Below are 25811 nucleotides of genomic sequence, written 5' to 3' on the forward strand. Positions count from 1 at the left end.
TCCTACTGTTTACACCACATGAATGTAAAGACCAGAAACATTTCATTTTAGCAATAATTTCTGGAAAGAGAGACTGTCTTTGGGTATGAGATTATTATTTCGGTACGAGTTTGGGTGTGATTTATTAATTATATTAGTCTTAGAGACATACTAGAATAAGAAAACATTGTGAAGCTTCACCTTTCAAACCAAATTAACCACCTTGACAATGCAAAGAGTTTGTTTCTCTATCTTCAAAATAAATCCACTCAGGCCCAACAGCCTATTAACCAATACTTGGCTTACTGAAATGTAATTTAGAAGATGAAAATAATGCAATAATATAATTTATTAATAGATGTAATAATAACTAACAAACTGCCATAATTTTGCACAAATAGCCCACTTGATCCTCATCGCAGCCCTTGAACCATTATTTCCCCATCATGGTGATGAGGAAACTAAGATCCTGAGAAGTTAAGTACCCCTTGTGTCACAGCAAGGAGAGTAGGAAGTGATGTCAGCTCCTGAGGTAGAATCGAAGGTTATTTTGGGATCTGAGGAGACTGCAGGGAATTTAGGGCAGTCTTGAGGGACATGCCATAACTTATCAAGAAGAAACGACTAAAGTGCTCCAGGAAGGTCAATAGAAGTCATTCAGCTTCACTATTTAGTAGATGGAGTCGCGTGGTTTTTTTGTTTGTTTGTTTAATGTTATCCAACAATTTCAGCAGCCAGGGAGAGAGACTGAGAGATACAAGACTACACAGTGGCAAGGCAGAGAGGAAGGGTCGGGGTGGGAGGAGAGTGATGAGAAAGTATGCTGGAGAATGGAAAATTAGGAAAAAACTTTTTCGTACAAAGAGGAAGTTTTGTGAATTTGATGTACTAGAAGTGAGAGGGATTTATAGACAAGAGGAGAATGTGTAGAGATGTTAAGTGAAGAGAAACCTGGGAAAGACAAATGTGAGAAACCATGAGATGTACCTACTCTGCTTCTGCATCTCCCACCTGTGAGTCTCTGAGTTACTGCATTAGGAGAGACGTCAGAGTTACTGTAGAGATCCTGGTTCCCTAAGAACCTCAGGGTCTACCTGTAGCCTGAATGAATAAAATGCACCTATTTAAGGGTGTGGCAGCCACGAGAACGCCCTCGTAGACCTACTCCTCCAAGGAGTGGAATGGAGGGAGAACCCCATTCGCTAACGGAAATTCATCAGTGCCTGGGGTTCAGGCTGAGCCTCCCACGGGCTCCTCCCAGCAGACTGAGCGCAGTGGGGAGATGAAGGTCTGGGTCTCCCAGACCCAGTCCTGGGAGACCTGGCTCCTTGCTGGGCCAGCTTCAGTTCAAAGACCCCTTGACACCTACCCTGCCTGTGAGGATACCGCCTCTCTCTCTCTCTCTCTCTCTCCCTCCTTCACCCCGGGTCAGAGATGCATTGCAAGTCACAGCCCCCGCCCCCCAACCCCGCTCCTGGCCGCCTCCCTATTTCCTTTCCTGGGGCCTTTCCCCTACTAAAATCCTGGTGAGTTTAATCCCACGTTGGCAGCTGCAGCTCAGAGGACTCAAAATACCACAAAGTGTTTTACTGTTTTTCAAATATGTAAGGATAACGATAGAATAAACACAAACTCTTAAAGGTATCACTAAATTCCTAAGCAGTTTTTGTTATTATGTATTACTGTTTACATCTCACATGTCTGCACTTCTTTCAACCCTCCTGCTGTCACCCTCCTCCAGACTTCACCATCTTTCCCCAAGGTTACTCATCCTCCTAAGGGTCTCCCTGAAAGTACCCTTGTTCCCCTCTAAGCCGTTCTCCACGTGGTACCCAGGGAATGCTTCCTAAATGCAGATATTTAACAAACAGAATCTTTCCTAATTCTTTTAGTGAATGAGCAGGACCTGACAGGCTAAAATCATCATGCAATTCTATTCTTTCTCCCGTGGACTTTCAGACCTGCATTTCTGTGCCTACTTTCTCCATGTCAGGATGAAATCTCAAGCAGATCCTGTACCTTTTCTGAGTACTCTAAAAGAACCAAATAGGCCCTTTGCTGTGGTGTGTAAAATCCAGTTCAATCAAATGGTTTTCTAACCAGTTGAGTTACATCTGACTGAGTTTTCCCTCCCACCTCAGTTTGGCCTGTACCAGTTTGGAAACCTCTTTGTGGCAGGGGCTGCTTCTTTGCATTTAGCTTTCCACCCCAGGCTAAGTTCTGCTCATCTTCAAGTCACATAAATGCCATTTCCACAGGGGAGATTCCTCTCTACTTTTTCATCCTAACCCTTAACAAGTGGTGAATATACAGTTATTTCTGTGAATCACTGTTTAATAGTTAACGTTTTTATCCCTCACTAGACTATAATATCTATGAAGGCAGAGACTGTGTTTATTTTTTGGCAGCCCAAATCCTGCACCCTTAATAGTCTTTCAATAAAATAATTGTTTTGATAAATGAATATGAAAAAGATTTTCTTACTGGATACTGGAGAGTATGACAACTATCATGGAAGTGTAAGGGATGTTTAAAAGGGGTCCTTTAAAAAAAATTGTTTCGAAAACCTGTTCTGGTTCCCTGCAATGGTGACACTAAGGTCAAGCATGGGTTTTATACATTATTTCTCCACCAAGAGCAGGCTCAAGTGTGTGATTCGGAGGAAGGATTTGGGGAGCAAAACCATAGCATGAAATAGAAGCAGCATCAGAAATGTCAGATAGAATTCTGTTTCTCAAGTACTAGTCCTTTGTTTAAATAATGAACCGTTCCTCAGGAGAAACCTCAGAGGAAAGGATAATATGTGTCCAATGTACTCCACCCAATGCTTTGTGAAGAAAATGGAAAACAAGAACCAAGAAATGCAAACCTGAAATGAGCATTTTCCTTTGGGATAAGTTAAGTGGTTGGAAAGAAAGCTCTGGATGGGATTGTCTTCCCTTATTTGGGCTCCAGACCCACAAGGTGCTTCAAGAGGAGATGGAAATCTGGATTTGAATGTGAAATACCCTGGGGTTAAACGTGAGCTAGTTTAATTTTTTTCAAAATATGGTGCAAACCAAGCTCTTTAACAGAAATTTGCTCCTTTATGTTATTAGATCTTCGTCCTTTTCTCCCAGTCTTGCTTTTACCACTCACTTTGTCCCAGGGTCCGCTCAACTGCTGCCTTTTTGGGTTTGGACTCCTGCTCTAAATGCCATGTGTGCCCTTGACCTTGATTAAAAAATCTCTCTGAAAGCTAGGGTTAGGTTAGGTTAGCAGGTTGCCAGCTCTTGATCTACATATTGCCCGGACCCCCAACCCTAGCCCCAGATCTCCAGGCCAGACCCCACAAAGAGCAAGTGGATAGGGCCCCATACCAACAAAGAGTGACAGCACCCCTCGCCCAAATATCCTGGGCCCTTGCCAGATTTATGCAAGCGTGAACTGTTATCTTGCTGGCTGGCAAAAGAGTGAGATGAGTGACAACTCAGAGGGCCCACAAAAATTGGAGGCTGTCAGGACTAAAGAAATCTCAAACATCATGGAGTCTTGTGCCAAACTTGATGCCACAGGGAGTGGTGAGGTCACATCCCAGATGTCTTGGTTGGCATCAGAAAGCTTCAGAAAGAGCCAGTGGTTTAAATTCTTCCCTTAATTCTGGGCTGGAAATTCTTAATACCAAGGAAGAAGGAGGGGCCCCCTCAGAGGAGAACTAACTCCTAGACTCTGGTCTATAGACAGGACTGCCAGGTTTGGGCAGGTGACAGTAGTTCATAGTCCTTATATTTGCTGACACAGCTTTGAAGCCTCATAACTAGCTCAGAGCTCTTGGGCAGGGCTTGGCATGGAAGAGACAAAATGATAATAATGGAGGCTGATCACAGAGGAGTACGTCAGTGAATGTGACATCCATGAGGATTATGCTTGGGGGAGACGAACTGAGAAAAATTGAACATTGAAACTAGCAGTTGTCAGAATTCTTTTCCCCAAGCCCCATATGCTCCTGTTTAGTTTTATAATAAATATCAGTTACCCAGTAGGAGAGGAGAGAGCCAACATCCTTCGCCAGACATCTGGCTCTGGAAACATTTTGCTGAGAACACAACCTGTGAAACCGAAGCCGTGCAGCTCCATTCTCTGCTGGTCTCAGGCAGTCTTGCATCCAGAGAAAGAAATCCCTTTGCAATTTTATTTTATGGTTATATTTACAGCATTGCATAAAACTTTTTGGCTGCATAACTTTCTGGACCTCCATCTTTTACGACCAATGATCCCACTGAAATGTGAAATGTACCTAAAATTAGCAAAGGCCACGCGTTTTATCCCACCTTTCAGATTTCATTTGGGCTCGAAGAAGTGGGACAACATCGTATAAGTTGCAGTGAGGAGGAACAGAGAGACCTGGGTTTACTCCCAGCTCTGTGCCTACAAGGTCACTCATTTGTGACCCAAGATAAGCCACAAATGTCTTAGTCTTTGACTGAGTTGTCTTTTGAACAATGGGGTAGAATTTGATCATCTCCAAGGGCCCTGGTATTTCTAACCCTCTGGTGCTGAACTCGGGCTGACATCTGGTGCTGAACTCAGGCTGACATCTGAAACACAGACTCATGGGCCTCATCCTCAAGTTTTCATTCCCATAATGATACATGGATCACTAGGGGGTGGAGTGTTGGGAAGATATCTTGGAAATTTCCCCAAACAGACTTCAGAGGAAACAGTTAACAGAGGTCTTTGTACCGTTTCTGCTCAGTATTCCTAAAAATTTTCTCATTTGGCTGGGCAAGAAATAAAGGTTTTGAGAATATCTTCAAAAATAGTAGGGATCCCTCCCTTTACTGTACCCCTGGAGGTCCCAGAGGTAAGAAAGCTCTGAAGGAGACAAGAGAATGTGGCTGGGCGCTCCGTCCCGCAGCACCCCTAGGAAGGAGGATCCAAGGACTCTGCTGACAGCCAGCAGGGGTCTGTTCTGAGCCATCCACAGATACTTGGGAGGAATCGTGCTCTTCCAATGAGGAAAAGCTGCACACACACAAAAGCATACTCACTCCTATTTGCTGATCCATTGTAGACCACCATTGTCTCTTCTTACCAGACAATTTTCCAAAACATAAACTGTACCACGACTGTCATGAAGCTTCCATATAAAAAACATCTGAGGTAATATTTTCAAGCTCCTTGGAAGCTATTGACAACCATACCAGCCTATGACTTCCTTTTTTTTAACATCTTTATTGGAGTATAATTGCTTTACAATGGTGTGTTAGTTTCTGCTGTATAACAAAGTGAATCAACTATACATATACATATATCCCCATATCCCCTCCCTCTTGCATCTCCCTCCCACCCTCCCTATCCCACCCCTCTAGGTGGTCACAAAGCACCGAGCTGATCTCCCTGTGCTATGCAGCTGCTTCCCACTAGCTATCTATTTGACATTTGGTAGTGTATATATGTCAATGCTACTCTCTCACTTTGTCCCAGCTTACCCTTCCCCCTCCCCGTGTCCTCAAGCCCATTCTCTATGTCTGTGTCTTTATTCCTGTCCTGCCCCTAGGTTCATCAGAACCATTTTTTTTTATATTCCATATATATATATGTGTTAGCATATGGTATTTGTTTCTCTCTTTCTGACTTACTTCACTCTGTATGACAGACTCTAGGTCCAGCCACGTCACTACAAATAACTCAATTTCGTTTCTTTTTATGGCTGAGTAATATTGCATTGTATATATGTGCCATATCTTCTTTATCCATTCATCTGTTGATGGACACTTAGGTTGCTTCCATGTCCTGGTTATTGTAATTAGAGCTGCAATGAACATTGTGCTGCATGTCTCTTTTTGAATTATGGTTTTATCAGGGTATATGACCAGTAGTGGGATTGCTGGGTCATATGATAGTGCTATTTTTAGTTTTTTAAGGAACTTCCATACTGTTCTCCATAGTGGCTGTATCAATTTACATTCCCACCAACAGTGCAAAAGGATTCCCTTTTCTCCACACCCTCTCCAGCATTTACTGTTTGTAGATTTTTTGATGATAGCCATTCTGACTGGTGTGAGGTGATACCTCATTGTAGTTTTGATTTGCATTTCTCTAATGATTAGTGATGTTGAGCATCCCTTCATGTGTTTGTTGGCAACCTGGATATCTTCTTTGGAGAAATGTCTATTTAGGTCTTCTGACCATTTTTGGATTGGGCTGTTTGTTTTTTTGATATTGAGCTGCATGAGCTGCTTGTATATTTTGGAGATTAATCCTTTGTCAGTTGCTTCATTTGCAAATATTTTCTCCCATTCTGAGGGTTGTCTTTTCGTCTTGTTTATGATTTCCTTTGCTGTGCAAAAGCTTTTAAGTTTCATTAGGTCCCATTTGTTTATTTCTGTTTTTATTTCCATTTCTCTAGGAGGTGGGTCAAAAAGGATCTTGCTGTGATGTATGTCATAGAGTGTTCTGCCTATGTTTTCCTCTAAGAGTTTTATAGTGTCTGGCCTTATATTTATGTCTTTAACCCATTTTGAGTTTATTTTTGTGTATGATGTTAAGGAGTGTTCTAATTTCATTCTTTTACATGTAGCTGTCCAGTTTTCCCAGCACCACTTACTGAGAAGGCTGTCTTTTCTCCATTGTATAGTCTTGCCTCCTTTATAAAGATAAGGTGACCATACGTAGGTGGGTTTATATCTGGGCTTTCTATACTGTTCCACTGATCTATATTTCTGTTTTTATGCCAGTGGCATACTGTCTTGATTACTGTAGCTTTGTAGTATAGTCTGCAGTTAGGGAGCCTGATTCCTCCAGCTCTGTTTTTCTTTATCAAGATTACTTTGGCTATTTGGGGTCTTTTGTGTTTCCATACAAATTGTGAAATTTTTTGTTCTAGTTCTGTGGAAAATGCCATTGGTAGTTTGATAGGGATTGCATTGACTCTGTAGATTGCTTTGGGTAGTATAGTCATTTTCACAATGTTGATTCTTCCAATCCAAGAACATGGTATAACTCTCCATCTCTTTGTATCATCTTTAATTTCTCTCATCAGTGTCTTATAGTTTTCTACATACAGGTCTTTTGTCTCCTAAGGTAGGTTTATTCCTAGAAATTTTAATTCTTTTTGTTGCAGTGTTAAATGGGAGTGTTTCCTTAATTTCTCTTTCAGATTTTTCATCATTAGTGTATAGGAATGCAAAAGATTTCTGTGTATTAACTTTATATCCTTCTACTTTACCAAATTCATTGATTAACTCTGGTTTTCTGGTAGCATCTTTAGTATTCTCTATGTATAGTATCATGTCATCTGCAAATAGTGACGGCTTTACTTCTTTTCTGATTTGGATTCCTTTTGTGTCTTTTTCGTCTCTGATTGCTGTGGCTAAAACTTCCAAAACTATGTTGAATAATAGTGGTGAGAGTGGGCAACCTTGTCTTGTTCCTGATCTTAGAGGAAATGGTTTCATTTTTCACCATTGAGAATGATGTTGGCTGTGGGTTTGTCATATATGGCCTTTATTATTTTGAGGTAGGTTCCCTCTATGCCTACTTTCTGGAGAGTTGTTTTTTCATAAGTGGGTGTTGAATTTTCTCAAAAGCTTTTTCTGCATCTATTGAGATTATCATATGGTTTTTATCCTTCAGTTCGTTAATATGGTTTATCACATTGAGTAGTTTGCATATATTGAAGAATCCTTGCATTCCTGGGATAAACCCCACTTGATCATGTTGTATGATCCTTTTAATGTGCTTTTGCATTCTGTTTGCTAATATTTTGTTGAGGATTATTGCATCTATGTTCATCAGTGATATTGACCTGTAGTTTTCTTTTTTTGTGACATCTTTGTCTGGCTTTGGTATCAGGGTGATGGTGGTCTCATAGAATGTGTTTGAGAGTGTTCCTCCCTCTGCTATATTTTGGAAGAGTTTGAGAAGGATAGGTGTTAGCTCTTCTCTAAATGCTTGGTAGAATTCGTCTGTGAAGCCATCTGGTCCTGGGCTTTTGTTTGCTGGAAGATTTTTAACCACAATCTCAATTTCAGTGCTTGTGATTGGGCTGTTTATGTTTTCTGTTTCTTCCTGGTTCAGTATAAGAAATTTGTGCTTTTGTAAGAATTAGTGCATTTCTTCCAGGTTGTCCTTTTATTGGCATATAGTTGCTTGTAGTAATCTCTCATGATCCTTTGTATTTCTGCAGTGTCAGTTGTTCCTTCTCCTTTTTCATTTATAAATCTGTTGATTTGAGTCTTCTCCCTTTCTTTTCTTGATGAGTCTGACTAATGGTTTATCAACTTTCTTTATCTTCTCAAAGAACCAGCTTTTAGTTTTATTGATCTTTGCTATTATTTCCTTCATTTCTTTTTCGTTTATTTCTGATCTGATCTTTATTATTTCTTTCCTTCTGCTAACTTTGGGATTTTTTTTGTTCTTCTTTCTCTAATTGCTTTAGATGTAAGGTTAGGTTGTTTGAGATTTTTCTTCTTTCTTGAGGTAGGATAGTATTGCTATCAACTTCCCTCTTAGAACTGCTTTTGCTGCATCCCATAGGTTTTGGGTCATCGTGTTTTCATTGTCGTTTGCTTCTAGGTATTTTTTGATTTCCTCTTTGATTTCTTCAGTGATCTATTGGTTATTTAGTAGCATACTGTTTAGCCTCTATGTGTTTGTATTTTTGCAGATTTTTTTCCTGTAATTGATATCCAGTCTCATAGAGTTGTGGTCGGAAAAGATACTTGATACAATTTCAATTTTCTTATATTTTTCTGATGCTTGATTTGTGACCCAAGATATGATCTATCCTGGAGAATGTTCCTTGAGCACTTGAGAAGATAGTGTATTCTGTTGTTTTTGGATGGAATGTCCTATGAGTATCAATTAAGTCCATCTTGTTTAATGTGTCATTTAAAGCTTGTGTTTCCTTATTTATTTTCATTTTGGATGATCTGTCCATTGGTGAAAGTGGGGTGTTAAAGTCCCCTACTATGATTGTGTTACTGTCGATTTCACTTTATATGGCTGTTAGCATTTGCCTTATGTATTGAGGTGCTCCTATTTTGTGTGCATATATAATTACAATTGTTATATCTTCTTCTTGGATTGAACACTTGATCCTTATGTAGTGTCCTTCTTTGTCTCTTGTAATAGTCTTTATTTTAAAGTCTATTTTGTCTGATATGAAAATTGCTACTCCAGCTTTCTTTTGATTTCCATTTGCATGGAATACCTTTTTCCATCCCCTCACTTTTGGTCTGTATGTGTCCCTAGGTCTGAAGTGGGTCTCTTATACACAGCCTATATACGGGTCTTGTTTTGTATCCATTCAGCCAGTCTATGTCTTTTGGTTGGAGCATTTAATCCATTTACATTTAAGGAAATTATTGATATGTATGGTCCTATTACCATTTTCTTAATTGTTATGGGTTTGTTTTTGTAGGTCTTTTCCTTTTCTTGTGTTTCCTGCCTAGAGGAGTTCTTTTACCATTTGTTGCAAACCTGGTTTGGTGGTGCTGAATTCTCTTAACCTTTTTTTGTCTGTAAAGGTTTTAATTTCTCCATCAAATCTGAATGAGATCCTTGCTGGGTAGAGTAATCTGGGTTGTAGGGTTTTCCCTTTCATCACTTAAATATGTCATGCCACTCCCTTCTGGCTTACAAAGTTTCTGCTGAAAGATCAGCGGTTAACCTTATGGGGATTCCCTTATATGTTATTTGTTCCTTTTCCCTTGCCACTTTTAATATTTTTTATTCGTATTTAATTTTTGATAGTTTGATTAATATATGTCTTGGCGTGTTTCTCCTTACATTTATCCTGTATGGGACTCTCTGTGTTTCCTGGACTTGATTGACTATTTCCTTTCCCATCTTAGGGAAGTTTTCAACTATAATCTCTTCAAATATTTTCTCAGACCCTTTCTTTTTCTCTTCTTCTGGGACCCCTATAATTCGAATGTTGATGTGTTTAATGTTGTCCCTGAGGTCTCTGAGACTGTCCTCAATTCTTTTCATTCTTTTTTCTTTATTCTGTCTGTGGTTGTTATTTCCACTATTTTATCTTCCAGGGCACTTATCTGTTCTTCTGCCTCAGTTATTCTGCTACTGATTCCTTCTAGAGAATTTTTAATTTCATTTATTGTGTTGTTCGTCATTGTTTGTTTGCTCTTTAGTTCTTCTAGGTCCTTGTTAAATGTTTCTTGTATTTTCTCCATTCTATTTCCAAGATTTTGGATCATCTTTACTATCATTACTCTGAATTCTTTCTCAGGTAGGCTGCCTATTTCCTCTTCATTTGTTTGGTCTGGTGGGTTTTTACCTTGCTCCTTCATCTGCTGTATTTCTCTGTCTTCTCAGTTTGTTTAACTTACTGTGTTTGGGGTCTCCTTTTTGCAGGCTGCAGGTTCATTGTTTTGGGGTCTCCTTTTTGCAGGCTGTAGGTTCATTGTTTGTGGTGTCTGCCCCCAGTGGGTGAGGTTGATTCTGTGGCTTGTGTAGGCTTCCTGGTGGAGGGGACTGGTGCCTGTGTTCTGGTGGGTGGGGCTGGATGTTGTCTTTCTGGTGGGCAGGACCACATCCGCTGGTTTGTTTTGGGGTGTCTGTGACCTTATTATGATTATAGGCAGCCTCTCTGCTAATGGGAGGGGTTGTGTTCCTGTCCTGCTAGTTGTTTGACATGGGGCGTCCAGCACTGGAGCTTGCTGGCCCTTGCGTGGAGCTGGGTGTTAATGTTGAGATGGAGATCTGGGAGAGCTCTTGCTGACTGATATTACATGGGTCTGGGAGGTCTCTGGTGGTCCAATGTCCTGAACTCAGCTTTCCTATCTCAGAGGCTCAGACCTGACACCAGGATGAAGCACCAAGACCCTGTCAGCCACACGGCTCAGAAGAAAAGGGCAAAAAAAGAAAGAAAATAATAATAATTTAAAAAATTATTAAAATAAAAAGAAATATTATAATAAAAAAATTAAAAAGTAATAATTTTAAAAAAAGAAGAGAACCACCAAATCAATAAACAAATCCACCAATGATAACAAGTACTAAAAACTATACTAAGATAAACATAAAAATCAGAAACAAATCAGTTGCAGACAGTGAACCCCAAGTCTACAGTGGTTCCCAAAGTCTACCGCTTCAATTTTGCGATGATTCGTTGTCTATTCAGGTATTCCACGGATGCGGGGTACATCAAGTTGACTGTGGGGATTTAATCCGCTGCTCCTGAGGCTGCACGGTGAAATTTCCCTTTCTCTTCTTTGTTTGCACAGCTCCTGGGGTTCAGCTTTGGTTTTGGCCTCACCTTTGCAGGTAGGTCGCCCTCAGGCATCTGTTCCCTGCCCAGACAGGAGGGGGTTAAAGCAGAGGCAGATTATGGAGCTCTTGCTCACTCATGCTGGGAGGAGGGAGGGGTTTTGTAGTTATAATTGGAATGCAGGGTGAGCCCACGGGCGGCAGAGGCTGCCATGATGTTGCAACAGCCTGAGGCATGCCATATGTTTTCCTGGGGAAGTTGTCCCTGGATCACAGGACCCTGGCAGTGGTGGGCTGCACAGGCTCCCGGGGGTGAGGGGTGTGGATAGTGACCTGTGCTCACACACAGGCTTCTTGGTGGCTGCAGCAACAGCGTTAGCATCTCATGCCCGTCTCTGGGGTCCGCTCTGATAGCTGTGGCTCGTGTCCATCTCTGGAGCTCGTTTAGGTGGTGCTCTGAATCTCCTCTCCTCGTGCACCCCAAAACAATTGTCTCTTGCCTCTTAGGCAATTCCAGACGTTTTCCTGGACTCTCTCCCAGCTAGCTTCGGCGCACTAGCTCCCTTCAGGCTGTGTTCACGGAGCCAACCCCAGTCCTCTCCCTGGGATCTGACCTCTGAAGCCTGAGCCTCAGCTCCCAGCCCCCACCCACCCTGGTGGGTGAGCAGACAAGCCTCTCAGGCTGGTGAGTGCTGGTCGGCACCTATCCTCTGTGTGGGAATCTCTCCACTTTACCCTCTGCGCCCCTGTTGCTGCGCTCTCCTCCGTGGCTCCGAAGCTTCCCCCCAACCACCCCCCGTCTCAACCAGTGAAGGGGCTTCCTAGTGTGTGGAAACTTTTCCTCCTTCACAGTTCCCGCCCAGAGGTGCAGGTTCTGTCCCTATTCTTTTCTCTCTCTTTTTTCTTTTGTCTTTTGCCCTACCCAGGCACATGGGGATTTTCTTGCCTTTTGGGAAGTCTGAGGTCTTCTGCCAGTGTTGAGTAGGTGTTCTGTAGGAGTTGTTCCACATGTAGATGTATTTCTGATGTATTTGTGGGGAGGAAGGTGATCTCTACATCTTACTCCTCTGCCGTCTTGAAGGTCCCCAACTTCCTTTTTTAAATTAATGTTTATGTTGCTGTTTCAATTCTCTCTTTCTGAGTTAACACTCCAATTGGTGCTTGAAACAACAATATTTATTATTTCTCATCTTCTGGGGGTTGATGGGAAGCTTCCTCTGCTGGACTCACCTGGGCTCACTCATTTTGCCACATTCAGCTGGAGAGCTGACTGGCCTGGAGGGTCCCTGATACCTTCACTGGTGTCTGGCAGCTGGTCCTGGTTGTTGGCTGGGGGACATTGATTCTCTTCTGTGAGGCCTTTTACCTTCCAGTAGGCTAGACTGGCTTCCTTCCATGGTGGTTTCAAGGCAGCTCTTCAAGGGAAAAAAATAGAAGCCTCAAGACTTCTCATGGCCTAACCTCAAAAGTTGTACAGCATTATTTCTGCTACATCCACTGGTCAAATCAGGTCACAGGGTCAGATCAGATTTAGGAGGTGGGGAAATAGACTCCACTTCTTGATGGGAGGCACAGCAAAGTCTAAGAGACATATGCACAGGAATCAGAGGGCTGGTTGCAGCCCTCTTCACCTCCATCTGCCACAAACACCTTTTAAAATAGTAAGAAACTAAAAAGTTATAACTACAGAAAAAGTAGAATGCATCAATAATTATAAGTAAGAAAATTTAAAAATCGCCCTTAATCCCACCATCCCAAGAGAATGACTTTTAGTATGATCAGTATATGCACTCCCAGAATTTTTCTATACATATTCACATCAGGTCAAAAAATGCATACTGTTTTGTGCCCTGATTTTTATAACGTGACAGTAGGTCCTAAACATTTTCTCATAATGTACCTAGTATCTCATGTATTCAACATGCACTAATGTATTTAAATATTTTGGACATTTTTACTACTATAAATAATAATGTAATGAACTTTAAAAATAAAAATCTTTGTACATATCTCTGATTTTTTTTTTAAGATTAAGCCCATAAAGTAGAATTTCTTGGTCAAAAAAAGTACATACTTTGAAATATTTTGCCAAGTGACCTCCCATAAAAATGTATAAATAATTTTATGTTCTCAGCAGAAGAATACTATGAGGAATTACTGTTTTCCCCTTTTTCTTAACCCTGGAGAATCTGAGAGGTAAAAATTTACATTCACAGAAATTTCCATTTGTATATCATTGTGAATTAATAATGTTAAACATTTTCTTCACTTTCATTAGCCATTTGCATTCCCTCACCAACCCAGTCTACTGCTTGTCCCTCCCTCTAGAAATATCAAGGAGAGGAAATGGAGGAGAAATCTTAATGGAAAGCCCTGTCCTTAATGGAAAGCCCTGTCTTTTTCCTATAGACAAGTAGTTAGCTATAAATATGACAGTTTAAAAGTGATAACAAGAACTATGGCTCACTAGTCAAAGATACCAGGTCTTGTCAGGCAGAGAAGAAGGAAGAAGGAAAGAAAAAAAAGAAAGAAGGAAGGAAGAAACGAAGGATAAAAGGAAGGAAAGAAAATGAAAGTGGAGAGAGGGAGGGAAAGAGAAAGAAAAAGTTATTTGCGCGAGAGAAAAGGCAGAGAGAGGCAGGAAAAAAAGCTAGAATTTATGAACAGAGATGTATCAGGGAGGTTTAAAAAGTTAATGTTGGCTGGATGTCTCTGTAGTGCTAGATGAGAAGAACATGCTGTATGAGAACCAGGGAGACTGGACCACCCATTTCTGCATCTGGGGAATGGCAGGTTTGACACTTTTCAACCCAAACTCAGTGATTGTCCTTAAAAATATGACAAAAGGTATGTTGTCATACATCTTGGCAAGGAAGAGGCACCTGCTGGTGTCTAATTATTTAGGCTATGGACCTACTATGTGTCTACAGTGAGATCGTTGTACTTTAACTGGTTTGTGACATTAAGCTTGTCTCACTACTAAGAATAAACAAGTCAGAAACATGACTTTGTTTCGAAGCATATCTTAAACCTCAGCACCCCCAATCAAGAATCTCCCAAGTTGTTTGTTATCATATCACAACCAATAAATACCAAAGAGGATTCCAGGCTCAGCCACAGGCTTTTCCAGAACCAGTTTCAATTGTAAGCCTCTAATCTCTGGTTTGGAGCCCAGGTCACCTGGTCCAGACTCCTTCCTCCTTCCTAATGGGCTCTCATTTGGGATCTTGGTGTCTTTTTGTGTTAGCAGAACTCAATCACAACCATCTCAATTCTCAAACTTTGAGTCAAAAGAATCATCTCAGTCCTAAAAGGATGATTCTAGATATAACATTCTAAAGAGGTTGAACTTCAAAGTGAATTGTAGGAGGCACTCTACCTTTCCTCGCAGTAACCTTTTTGGCCCCTTTATAAATTTGGTTCCCATCTACCAGTGACCCAGCTCAGCATTCCAGGAATCTCAAGAGTAGACTGAGTCAAAAACTCTCCAGATGTTTCTCCATCCCATGTTCTATTCCTGGGTACATGAAGATGATTTACCAGTTAGATTTAATCCAATGATTATGATAGGAATCAGACAGAACCTGGTATCAGAAAATGCAGTCAACATGGTTGTTTATTATAGGTGGCCAAATATGTAGAAAGCAAAACCAGAAACCTGATTAGGCTCTGGAAAGCCATATTTATTAATCATCTATGTCAGCTGCTTATCATATATGACCAGTTACCATGCAGCACAATAATAATTATGTCATTAAAATGCATGTGAATCAATTTTGTGTTAGATTTTGTCTATCTCTATGTACATATCACTAGAAATAGAGAAATAGAGATACATGGACACGCTCAGACCTCTCAGTTTGTCCCTGACCAGTACTGATCTCCTTTTACAACTTTAAAGAATTAAAGGGCACATGGCTCCTAAACTGCCTGAGTTATGGTGAATCTCCCCTCACTCGAACCCCCATTTTACTGGCAGACAATCAGACGCTCTATCAAAAAAGCATCAGTTGGAGAGTCAAATGGGTAGGCATCCACTCCTAGGAATATGGCAGGAGTGATCCTACGAAAGACCTTTTGACAGCCCACTACCTTCTACTGCCTCCTCTCTGGCAGGGGGCAGTTTCCACAGGTCTCTTGTCTTTTATGAGCGCTCTTGTCCATCTCTCCTGGGACACATCCCCTTCCTGAATCAGAGCCCTGGAGTCCTCCATTGTTTCTCCTTTGGCAGCCCACAGAGACAGAAAGACAGAAAAACAAGTGGGGAAGAGAGCACTGAGCTAGGATGGCTGCCACAGCACATGGTCCCAGAGTGAATCTGACCATGCAGACTTGACCTATGTCACCTTTAAATGACTCCAAGAAATGCTGTCTACTTCCAGGAAATCCATGTGCCTGTACCTCCTCTAGCCTCTACCATGCTTGATTTCCTCTTCTCTATTCTCTTCTCTAGACCCTCTTCTTTCATTATTCCCACCCCAGTGACCCTCTCTGTAATTCTGCACTCAGTATCTCTATCTCTGGCCACAGCTGAATCTGTTAGCCAAGCATTACCACAATTAACTTGACAATAGATAATGCCAAGAACATACTGTTGTCTTTATTAGACGTTTCTGGAATCCAAAGGTACAACAGCTTTGGACAAATCAATTCATCCAACCATTCTAGGATACTGTTTTTGGTCACCAGAATGCAAATTCTCTTCTTAGAGCCAACTTGCACCTGATTGGAACCTTGATGAGTAGAGAGGCTTTATGGTTTCGCAGCTAATTGAAAGCATCAACTCATCAAGTTTCACAGAACCAATTTTTCCCCCTGTTTAATGATGCAGAATTCTGCAGTCTTAATCAGGTACCTCTGCAACCGTTGAGCAGAATCCAAGACCATTTTTGAGGGATATTTTGCCCTATCTCCAAGCAATTCCATGACTAATCTCTATTTAGGGTGGGTCAGCCTCTCAGTTTTTATCTGCATCTAAGTTTTTACCTCTAATATAGACTTGACTGATTTCTCATGTAGTATCTAATGTATATGAATTCACAAGATGAAATAGCAGCACTTAAAGCCTCATCAGAGAGCTCTCCAACTGTAGCCAAAAACAGAGCTGAAACTTGGGCTTGAGAGACCTGCAAACTTCCTGTGGCTCTTGGTTTTCTTGGTCTCCTATTATTTTTTCAGATACATAAGTTTTTTAAAATTAAGCACACATTTAAATGAAATTTTAAAACTATAAACATGTAGCAAGATATTATGTTTACTCTAAAACATATATAAAACAGACAATGTTAAAGAATGAGAATAAATAAATAAATATAGAAGCTCTGTTATTTACTTCTTATAACACAATGGATTATTTTGTGTCCCTTTAGGGTTCTACATTCCACACTTCCCTGCTCCCTTGTGCAAGGGAAGTCGTAGGAAATCAGTGCTGTGCCTTAGCTTAACCTGTAATAGATGACCCTGTCCCAGACCCATCTTTCCTACCTTTCTTTACTTTTCCCAATTGCCCAGTTACTTTTACCCAGATTTATGCCCCCACTCTTTGCAACCTCTGTCCTATGCTACAACTATTCAAACTTTACTTTGCATTTTATTTTATTTTATTTTATGTAAATAATCAGTGGAAATTAGATGGGGAGAGGAGATAAGACATATTAAAAATATACCTCCACCTTTGGGTCATTGCGAAACGAGTGCACTCTTAGGAAGAGGGTAGCTCTAAGGAGAGAAAAATATTAAAAGACTCCCCTTAGTTTGTCTATGGATTTTGAAGGAACAAAAAACTTTCTTCTACCTTCTCTGTGTAGGACCTTCTGAATATTTTCCAGGAATGCTGAGGTGGAATCTCTACTTGCAGTGACTGATTGCAGGCAATGTCTTTATACTATATGCAGTGACTACCAAAGGTAGAGGTGCAGGCAAGAAGCAGGATGTATTGTCTATAGAGAATTTAAAAGCAATAATAAATCTGAGTAAAAGTCAATTCAATTTCTATTATCACCATATACAGGCAATTCTAAATAATGTCAATGATAAAATACTCCTCCTCCAAAACATTATTTGTTAGTCTTGTTGTTGAGTTTTAATAAGCTCAAAAAAGTTTTATGTAAGTTTCAAATTAGCACATTTTTATTACTTATCTTTTAACAAGCATTGTATTCTACATGGAAGTTAATTCAGACTACTTCTAGTTATACAGTTGGGCCCCCTGTACTTGGCCTCAGCTATATGCCTTCGTTTTTAAAGTCAGTTTGTAACAATTAAAAAAAACATTCAAGTTTGCTTGTGTGTCTACAATTCCTATCCTGCTATGCATTCCTACAGTCAAACAGTAGAATCTAAATAAGTAATGATAGCCTGGTGATTGTTAAGACAAATTAACAGAACTTGAATTATATCAATTTGGTCATTCTATTTGATTATGTTGAGTTTAATTGAATTTAAAATAAATTCAGAGAGTGCAAACTGAGAGGTATAATATTTTTGTTTGGTAAGTGCAAATTTTAGTTCACACAAAAATATTATACTGAATTTAAACAGTATCTTTAAAACTGACATTTGCTCTTTTTAATAGGGTTTTTTTTGTTGTTTTAAACTGTAGAATGGATCAAGAAATAATGATTATTACTGATGCTTACATAATTATTACTGGAAATAATTTTGTTATATAAAGGATGTGAGTGTTAAAGAATGATCCCCTCTGGGGAAGGATGGTGGGGGGAGGGCGAAATGGGTGAAGGGGTCAACTATACATTGACGAATGAAAACTAGACTTTTGGTAGTGATCATGCTGTAGTGTGTTCAGAAGTCGAATTGTAAAGTCATATACATGAAACTCACATAATGTTATAGACCAATATTACTTCAAGAAAAAAAAAATCTAGACTAGGTAATGAATTTCATCCAATTACTGTTAAGTCTTAAAAAAAAGTTCTGTAGAGGAAGGGAATGGAAATATAAATTTCCAATAGTAATGTAAAATTTTTGACTATTAAATACAAGCTTCACATATTAAAATCTATTTTTAATTTTTAAAAATTTGTGGTAAAATACATGTAACGTAAAATTTACCACCTTAACCATTTTCAAGTGTACAGTTCAGTAGTGTTAAGTACATTCACACCGCCATGCAACCAATCTCCAGGACTCTTTAGCTTACAAACTGAAACTCTATACCCATTAAACAATTCCTAATCTCCCCCTCCTGCCAGCCCCTGTCACTACTCTTCTACTTTCTGTCTCTGAATTTGACCACTCTACTTAGCCTGCATAAGTGGAATCATACTGTGTTAATACAAGCTTCACTTTTGCATTTTTAAAAATGGGTGGTAGATATCAAATTGCTATGATATATAGATTTCATTGTAAAAATTTAATAAGTGTTTTATTTTAAACTGGTAATATGCCAGAAATCAAACATTTTGCCACTATCTAAACTTATGAATTAGAGTTCTGAATGTCAATTCAAAAGGTATAAGGCAATACATAATTTTCCAAATTTCATTCAGAGTATGTGAACAGAAAAGAAGCCCAGTGATCCTAATTCAGTTTTCTGTTTTATACATAAGCGATTAAATGATTTGCATACAAAGACCTAGTTGACTGTAGCGCATCAGAAGGAATTTAAGACACCTGACACCTAAGAGCTCCTTCCAAGCTCAGATTCTGTTCTCCATAAATTTTATACATTTGTTTCCATTTTAAGGGCACTATTCATGTATAGTCTTATGTGTGAATATCTTGAAAAGCCAAGAATCTTTTGTAATGAAAAGTATCCTATATCTCTAATATGTTAGATTTTTATATAATAGACATAAATAGATTACCCTGTATTTGGTAATATGGTTAGTATTTTGTTTTAAGTAATATTAAGTATATTACCCTATCTATGATTAGTACACAAATATGGACTTACAGATATTGGCGAGGACCCAGAGGTCAGAAAAATACAGAAGAATAAACTAAGGCACAGTGAAGTAAATTGCCCCAAATAGCCTTCAGGAAATTCTGACCCATATTTGAATGTTAAAGACATGAATTCTGTGACTATCCATAAATATTTCTTAACCTTTTAAAAGAGATTCTTTAAGAAACTTCAAAATAAATGAATGGAATAAAAAATTACTAATTCCCTCTGGGTGTCAAATGCACTAGGCATGCCAATGACCGCAAGCGTTGCCCAGAGGGGGTGGTCACTCTCCCTGTTGTTAAGGCTCATTTTAACAACATCTTAACCCAAGGGCACCCTCGTGATCCTGGGTTCTCTTTTCTTTTCCTGTCATTCCCAACAAACCCACTAGTCAATGCAATTCAATTCATATCTTTAAACCAATGTTCTGGGCATCTGCTTCTCAGTCTATTGCTTTCTTTACCAATTCTCTCAAAAAAATTCTGATTTCTCTTCTTTTATTAGATTATCTATGCTATTATGTCACCTGTGGACTGATTACTGTCAAATTTGTATCTCTGACTCTCACCTTTTCCCTGAACTTCAGACTAGTATTCCCAGATCCTTGTGCCAGAGCTTCACTGGGGTGTCTAATAGGCATATTAAATTGATCATGATCAAATTCGATTGAATGTTTTTGCCATACCTACTCTTCCCCAGGGGTCCTCATTTTAGTCAGTGGCATCACTCTTCAACAAGTCTTGCAGAACATAACCTTGATCTTTCACAACTCTCTTTCTCCTATTCCCCACACCCAGTCCATCAGGAAACCCTAAAGAGGCTCAACCTTCTCTATATAACCCAAAGCCATCCAATTCTCACTCCTTCCCCAACTACCATCTGAGACCAGGAACTCTACAAAAGCCTGCTGCCTGGTCTCCTTGTTTACCTGTTTTCCCTCCGATCTCTATTCCATAAGAGTGGCCTTTGAAAGCTTTATAAAACATAAATCATCTCAAGTCACTCCCTTGAGCAAAACACTCCAGTAATTTCCTGTCAAATTTACAGTGAAACCCAGAGCCCTAACGTTCGCTCACAAGTGCTGTATGATCTGGCCCTGGCTGTGTTTTAGACTCTTACCTGACATCTCTTTCCTTTTCTCACTTCATTCTCTCCAGCCACACTGTCTTTGTTACTATTGCTTCAGCACAACAGCCATTTCCCTGCCTTGGGCTCCAGCTGGACCCTCAGCCTGGAACATTCATCCCAGCTTCTCCTATGGCTCACCCATGCTTCTGCAGGTCATTGTTCACATGTTACCTTTCCTGAGATGCCTTCCCTGAATGCACTATATTATGTACAACAGCACAGCACAGAGGCACACTCAACAGCCTTGTTTTGATTTCTTTTCTTTTCTCTTTTTTTTTTGCTTTTTTAGTTTTTTTATCATAGAAAAGTTCAAGCATATTCAGAAATAGAATAATATCAATACCCAACTTCAATACTAATCAATGCATGCCTAAGCTTATTCATTTATATCCACAGGTTTCTCCTTCCCAATAGATTATTTTGAAGTGAATCCCTGACATCATGCGATTTCTTCTGTAAATATGTCAGTGTGCATCCCTAAAAGGTCAAACCACTTAAAATGATCACAATATCATTATGATACCTAAAATAACAATTCATAAATATCAGCAAATATTCAGTCAATACTCATATTTCCCTAGCCCTCTAATTTTTTAATGAGTTTTTTGTTTGAATCAAGATCTATATAGGATTCATCTTTTGAGACTGGTTGAAGTTGATTTCTCTTTCTTCAAGGCATTTTCCAACATCTGACATATTATATATTTAGCTCCCATATTAGAAAGTCGTCTCAAGAGGATAAAGACATTGTCTACATTGCCCACTGCTGAGTCACCAGAGCTAGAGTTGATACAGAGAAGCTCTATAAATAGTCCCTGAAGTAACACATGAATTAATCTACCCAACTTCTACACCAAATCTAAGCCTGTGCTCTTTCTTGCTCTCTGTCACTCTTTCCTTTCCTCAAACTCCTATCTGGTAATAAGGAAGCATCCTTGCCTTTTGCTGCCATCACTGAGCCCCATTCTCAAAGCTGCCTGAGAGAGAGATAAGAAGAAATAGCTGTTCACTGGAGGGCATCTCGAGGGAAGAGGTGGTGAGGCTGGCCCAGCGGAAGCAGAGCCAGGCTTCTCCACCTGACTGCCTCCACCAGTGGTCATCCAACAGCCATTCTCTCCTTCTTCATCTTGTTCTTGAATCACAGGATTCAATCATGGTGACCACGTGCCCCGTCCTGGAGGATGAATCATAGCACTCCTACCACTCTTGGCCATAGAAGAGTCCTCAATCCTTTACTCACTCTTCTAAAATCCAAAAGGCTCTAAAAGCCTAAAAATGTTTTCCTAAGTTTGAGAATAACTCATTTGGTAGCAAAACCTGATATGGCCTGGTGTCAGGCTATTTATGGTCTTTACCCCAAGTTTTGTGAATATTCACACATGATTGCAGCAGACATATTAATGTGTTTCATTAGAGGATGTTGCCCCAGATCTCCTTGGTAATAAGTATAGCGTAATCTACAGAATTTGCACTCTCTTACCTTCTAAAACCTGAAAAATTTTGAGTTCTGAAACACATCTTGGTCCAGCGATCTTGGATAAGAGATTGTGGAGCCCTATTCAATTTCACAGCCACACGTGGTGGGAAGGGAGGTCAGGTGACCCAGAACTGAACAATGAAGTGCAAGGGGAAATCTGGTTGATCTTCTAGGTGAAAATCTTACTTCTAAAATGAAAATGCAAAGCCTCTAAAGAGAATGGCCTAACCCTAATCCTTCCTTCCTTCTCAGGGTCTTGGTTAAATACGTGATGCCTGCCACCTTATGACCATGAGAAGATCAGGGATGAAAGAGCCAATGAACTGAGGACGGTAGAGAAAAAGAGGAAAAGATCAGGCTGGTGATGAGTCTGCTGAGCTTCCAAAAGAACCCTGGAATCAAGGACCATGTTTCTGGTTAAGTAAATAATAAACTTCTTTGTTTATAAACCAGCATTAAGCAGGTTTTCTGTTACTTTCCTACAGATGGGATTAGCCAAGGACAATAAAATGATGTCTAAACAGGTGACAAGTAAGGCCCTCACTCAACATAAAGTTACCTCTTCCCAATGAAGGATCAAACAAGAGACCTCTAATGTGGGCTGCACAACAAAAGGCCCAGATGCTGGCCTTATCAGGTTGTCAAGAAGAAAGGAAAGGAAAGAACAGAAAGGCAGGAGGACTCTATTTGGCAGAGAACCAGCATAAAGGCAGTTATTGCTTTTCTTGGGCACACTGAAGTTTATCACACTTGTGTGCCACGCCCCAGCAGGAGTTCTTTGAAAATTTACCAGGAAGTGTGTTTGTACGTGGGTGCAGGCTTGTGTGTTAAGGGGTGCCCAGGTCAATATCACGGGGTATAAAACATCCTTGCCTGACCTGTCTTTGCAGAACTTTTCTGACTTTTTCGGTGAGTGAGTCTGCCCTGCAGCTGTGGTCCCGGATTCTCCAAACTGCTTAGAGAGCTCCAGGCTCCTCCATCCTGACACTGACATTCCTCCAACTTTCCTCTCTGGAGACTCCATGTTCTCTTCTTCCTTCCTTCCCAACCACACTGGAACTCTGAGATCTCATTTTCTTTCCATCTTTCCTTCCAGAACCCAGGATGTTGCCTTCCTACAAAATGAAGCTGAACTTTTGCTTCCTTCTCATCCTCCTCTTCCTCCTCCAGATGACAATCCCAGGGAGTGCTCAGTGCTCCTTAGACGCCATTGTGGATAAAAAGATAAAGGATGCTCTCACTGGTCTAGATAACTGACTGGGGTCGGGCGATCGGGGGAGAGGATGGGAGAGTAACCCGGATCATAAACCTTAAAAGTTAGTGTGTAGGTTGATTATGGAGATAGTTACACCTCTGAGGTAGAAGCGAATTTCAAAGGGGATTATGGGAGACAGAGATTATGGGTAATATCCCTTCTTCTCTCCTACTCATAGCTCAATCCCTCTGCCCCAGCAAAGAGGATCTCATGTTTCAGTGTCGTGAACTCAGGCAAACTGTCTTTCTGCCCTGCAGGTGAGTAACTATGGGGAAGAATGGCAGGTACGATGCTCCATGCCCTCCCCTGTCCATCTCCCAGCACCTACACCTCCCCCCATCTCACAGTTGTATTATCCTGGGGCTGAGTCATAATTCTTGGTTCCCAGAGATCCCTTCCCATTCTCATTTCCTTTAAGGATTCTACTGGGCGATTCTGGGCTTCTGCCTCTTCCCTTCCCACCTTCCTTTCATGGCTGCATATACCAGCCCTTCCTCTCTTCAGTAGTCCTATTACGGTCATGCCACTATCACTCCCCCTGTCCTTCATCTCCCTTTCCCTGTTCTCCTGTGTTGGTTGTTAAGGGACAGCACAGAGTTAAATTTATCATGTCCCTGAGAAAATGGAAATGCCCAGGCCCCTCACTTTCACTGGTCTCTTCCATGGCCCTATGTCTAAATTTGTTTTAGTAGTTTTTGTATTTTTTTTCTTAAAGAGGACCTTCAAAATTGAATTCATTTTAGACCCCACAAAACCTAGATCTACCTCTGGGGTGCATATGGATGAAAGGTGATTATGAGTGGACCTCATCCATCTCAAAATCAAAGGGATCTCTTGTCTATGTCTCATGTGCTCATGCAGGGTCGGTTGTCACTGGCTGTGCTTGTGGCTATGGCTGTGGCTCCTGGGATGTCGGGGCGGGGGGGAACCACATGCCACTACCAGTGCAACCCAGTAGATTGGACCACTGCCTGCTGCTGCCGCCTGACCTGAGAGGGAGGAGAATGAAAACCTAATTGTGACTGTAATGAAACCATGATCCCAAATAGGAAACCTGACTCAAACTGTCCCTTTCATTTGTTCACAACTCTCCTTCTTGGGTAACAAAAGACAATTTTTGCATTTTTCTGTGTTTATATTTTTGATATTATCATCCATGGCCTGGGACTCCTCTAGCAAAATGTTTCCCATATCCCAGTTATGCCATCTCAGGAAAGATTAGGAAAAATATGTGCAGAATGGGACAAACTGAGATAGACACCCCAGCCCCTAGGTCCCTCAGTATTTGACAAAAAGATAATGACTCTATGCCAAACACTTTGCTTGGACAGGAGGTACAGAGAGATGAAATAACACACATGTCCTTATGAAGCCCACCAACTAGAATGGTGGCCAGACAGACTTTCCAACAAGTAGGCAGGCAAGAGCAGCTTTGAAAGAATCAACTTCTACATATATACAATGGAATATTACTCAGCCATAAAAAAGAATGAAATAATGCCATTTGCAGCAATATGTATGGACCTAGAGATTACCATACTAAGTGAAGTAAGGCAGACAGAGAAAGACAAATATCTCATGAGATCGCTTATATGTGGAATCTAAAAAAATGATACAAATGAACATATTTACAGAACAGAAACAAACACACAGACATAGAAAACAAACTTATGCTTACCAAACAGAAAGCAGGGTCTGGGGGAGGGATAAATTAGGAATTTGGGATTAACGTATACACACTACTGTATATAAAATAGATAATCAACAAGGACTCACTGTATAGCACAGGGAACTCTACTCAATAATCTGTAATTTTGTGTATTGGAAAAGAATCTGAAAAACCATATATATATATATATATATACTTCAACTATACTTCAATTTTTTAAAAAGGGAAAAAGAAAAGAATAAATTTCTAGATTTTTGGCTTGCATGTGTACTCTTTCCTAGACTTACGTGCCAGAGATCTTTTTGATCAAGGTGCCAATTTGCCGTTGTTTTCTCCCCTGGAACAAAAGAGAAACCCAGCCCTTCCCTGTCATTGAACCTTACCTTGGTTCATTGCCCTGGGGCATAAACATTTGCAGAATGCCAAGGGGAGGATTCAAAATATTGGCACCAATGTTGAGTGATGATCCAATGACTGGGTAACAAGTCCTTTATAAGTTGAGAAGCTTCCGGTTCATGATATAATGTTGAAGGAGGGCAAAATCCAGTTATCAACTGATAGACCATCAAAAACAATTTTTATAATAAATTACAGTGTGATTTTTAACAAATAACTCAAAAGGAAGTAAAACAAATTGAATAACATTACTACAATAAAAGTTTTCCCTTCCTGTCTGCTTAACTATGAGAAGTAGGTATCCCAAAGCTTATAACTGTGAAAAGAAAAACTAGGAAAATAATTGGTTCTAAATTTATCTCTTTCTAGGATTATTCATTCATGGGTATTTAAACGACTTGGGGAAAAAAGCAGCTCCATCTCTCTCATTTAAGAAATACTTTTCCAAAAGGTACCATTTGTGTTTATTAATTACTTATCAAAATTTGTTATAATTGCTTTGTTCAGTGGGGTACTATTAATCATTGTAATAACTTAATACTCTTATTTGTGGTAACTATAGTGAGTCTTTAAAAATATGAAACAAGTCATGTCACTTTCCTGTTCGAAGTACATATTCTAATGACTTCTGATTACATGTAAAATAAAATCCCAAGTATTTATCATGGCCAAGAAAACCCTGCATCTACTCACTGATTATAGTTCCAACCTCATTTCTGATCCTTGCTCACTTTTCCCAGGCCACATCTGCATTCTTGGTGTTCCTGTGAGTTTTAACCACCCT

General features: G+C 40.1%; 1 protein-coding gene across 1 annotated transcript; it reads left to right on the forward strand.

Annotated features, from left to right (window-relative positions):
• Window positions 1-22829: 22829 nt before the first annotated feature.
• RETNLB (resistin like beta) lies at window positions 22830-23955 on the forward strand. Its single transcript, XM_036849643.1, is given in 4 exon segments — window positions 22830-22956; window positions 23139-23219; window positions 23824-23876; window positions 23878-23955. Coding segments are annotated over 4 exon segments (339 nt in total).
• The last annotated feature ends 1856 nt before the right edge of the window (window positions 23956-25811 follow it).

This window comes from Balaenoptera musculus, chromosome 4, assembly GCF_009873245.2.
Source record: "Balaenoptera musculus isolate JJ_BM4_2016_0621 chromosome 4, mBalMus1.pri.v3, whole genome shotgun sequence".
NCBI classification, from domain to species: Eukaryota; Metazoa; Chordata; class Mammalia; order Artiodactyla; family Balaenopteridae; genus Balaenoptera; species Balaenoptera musculus.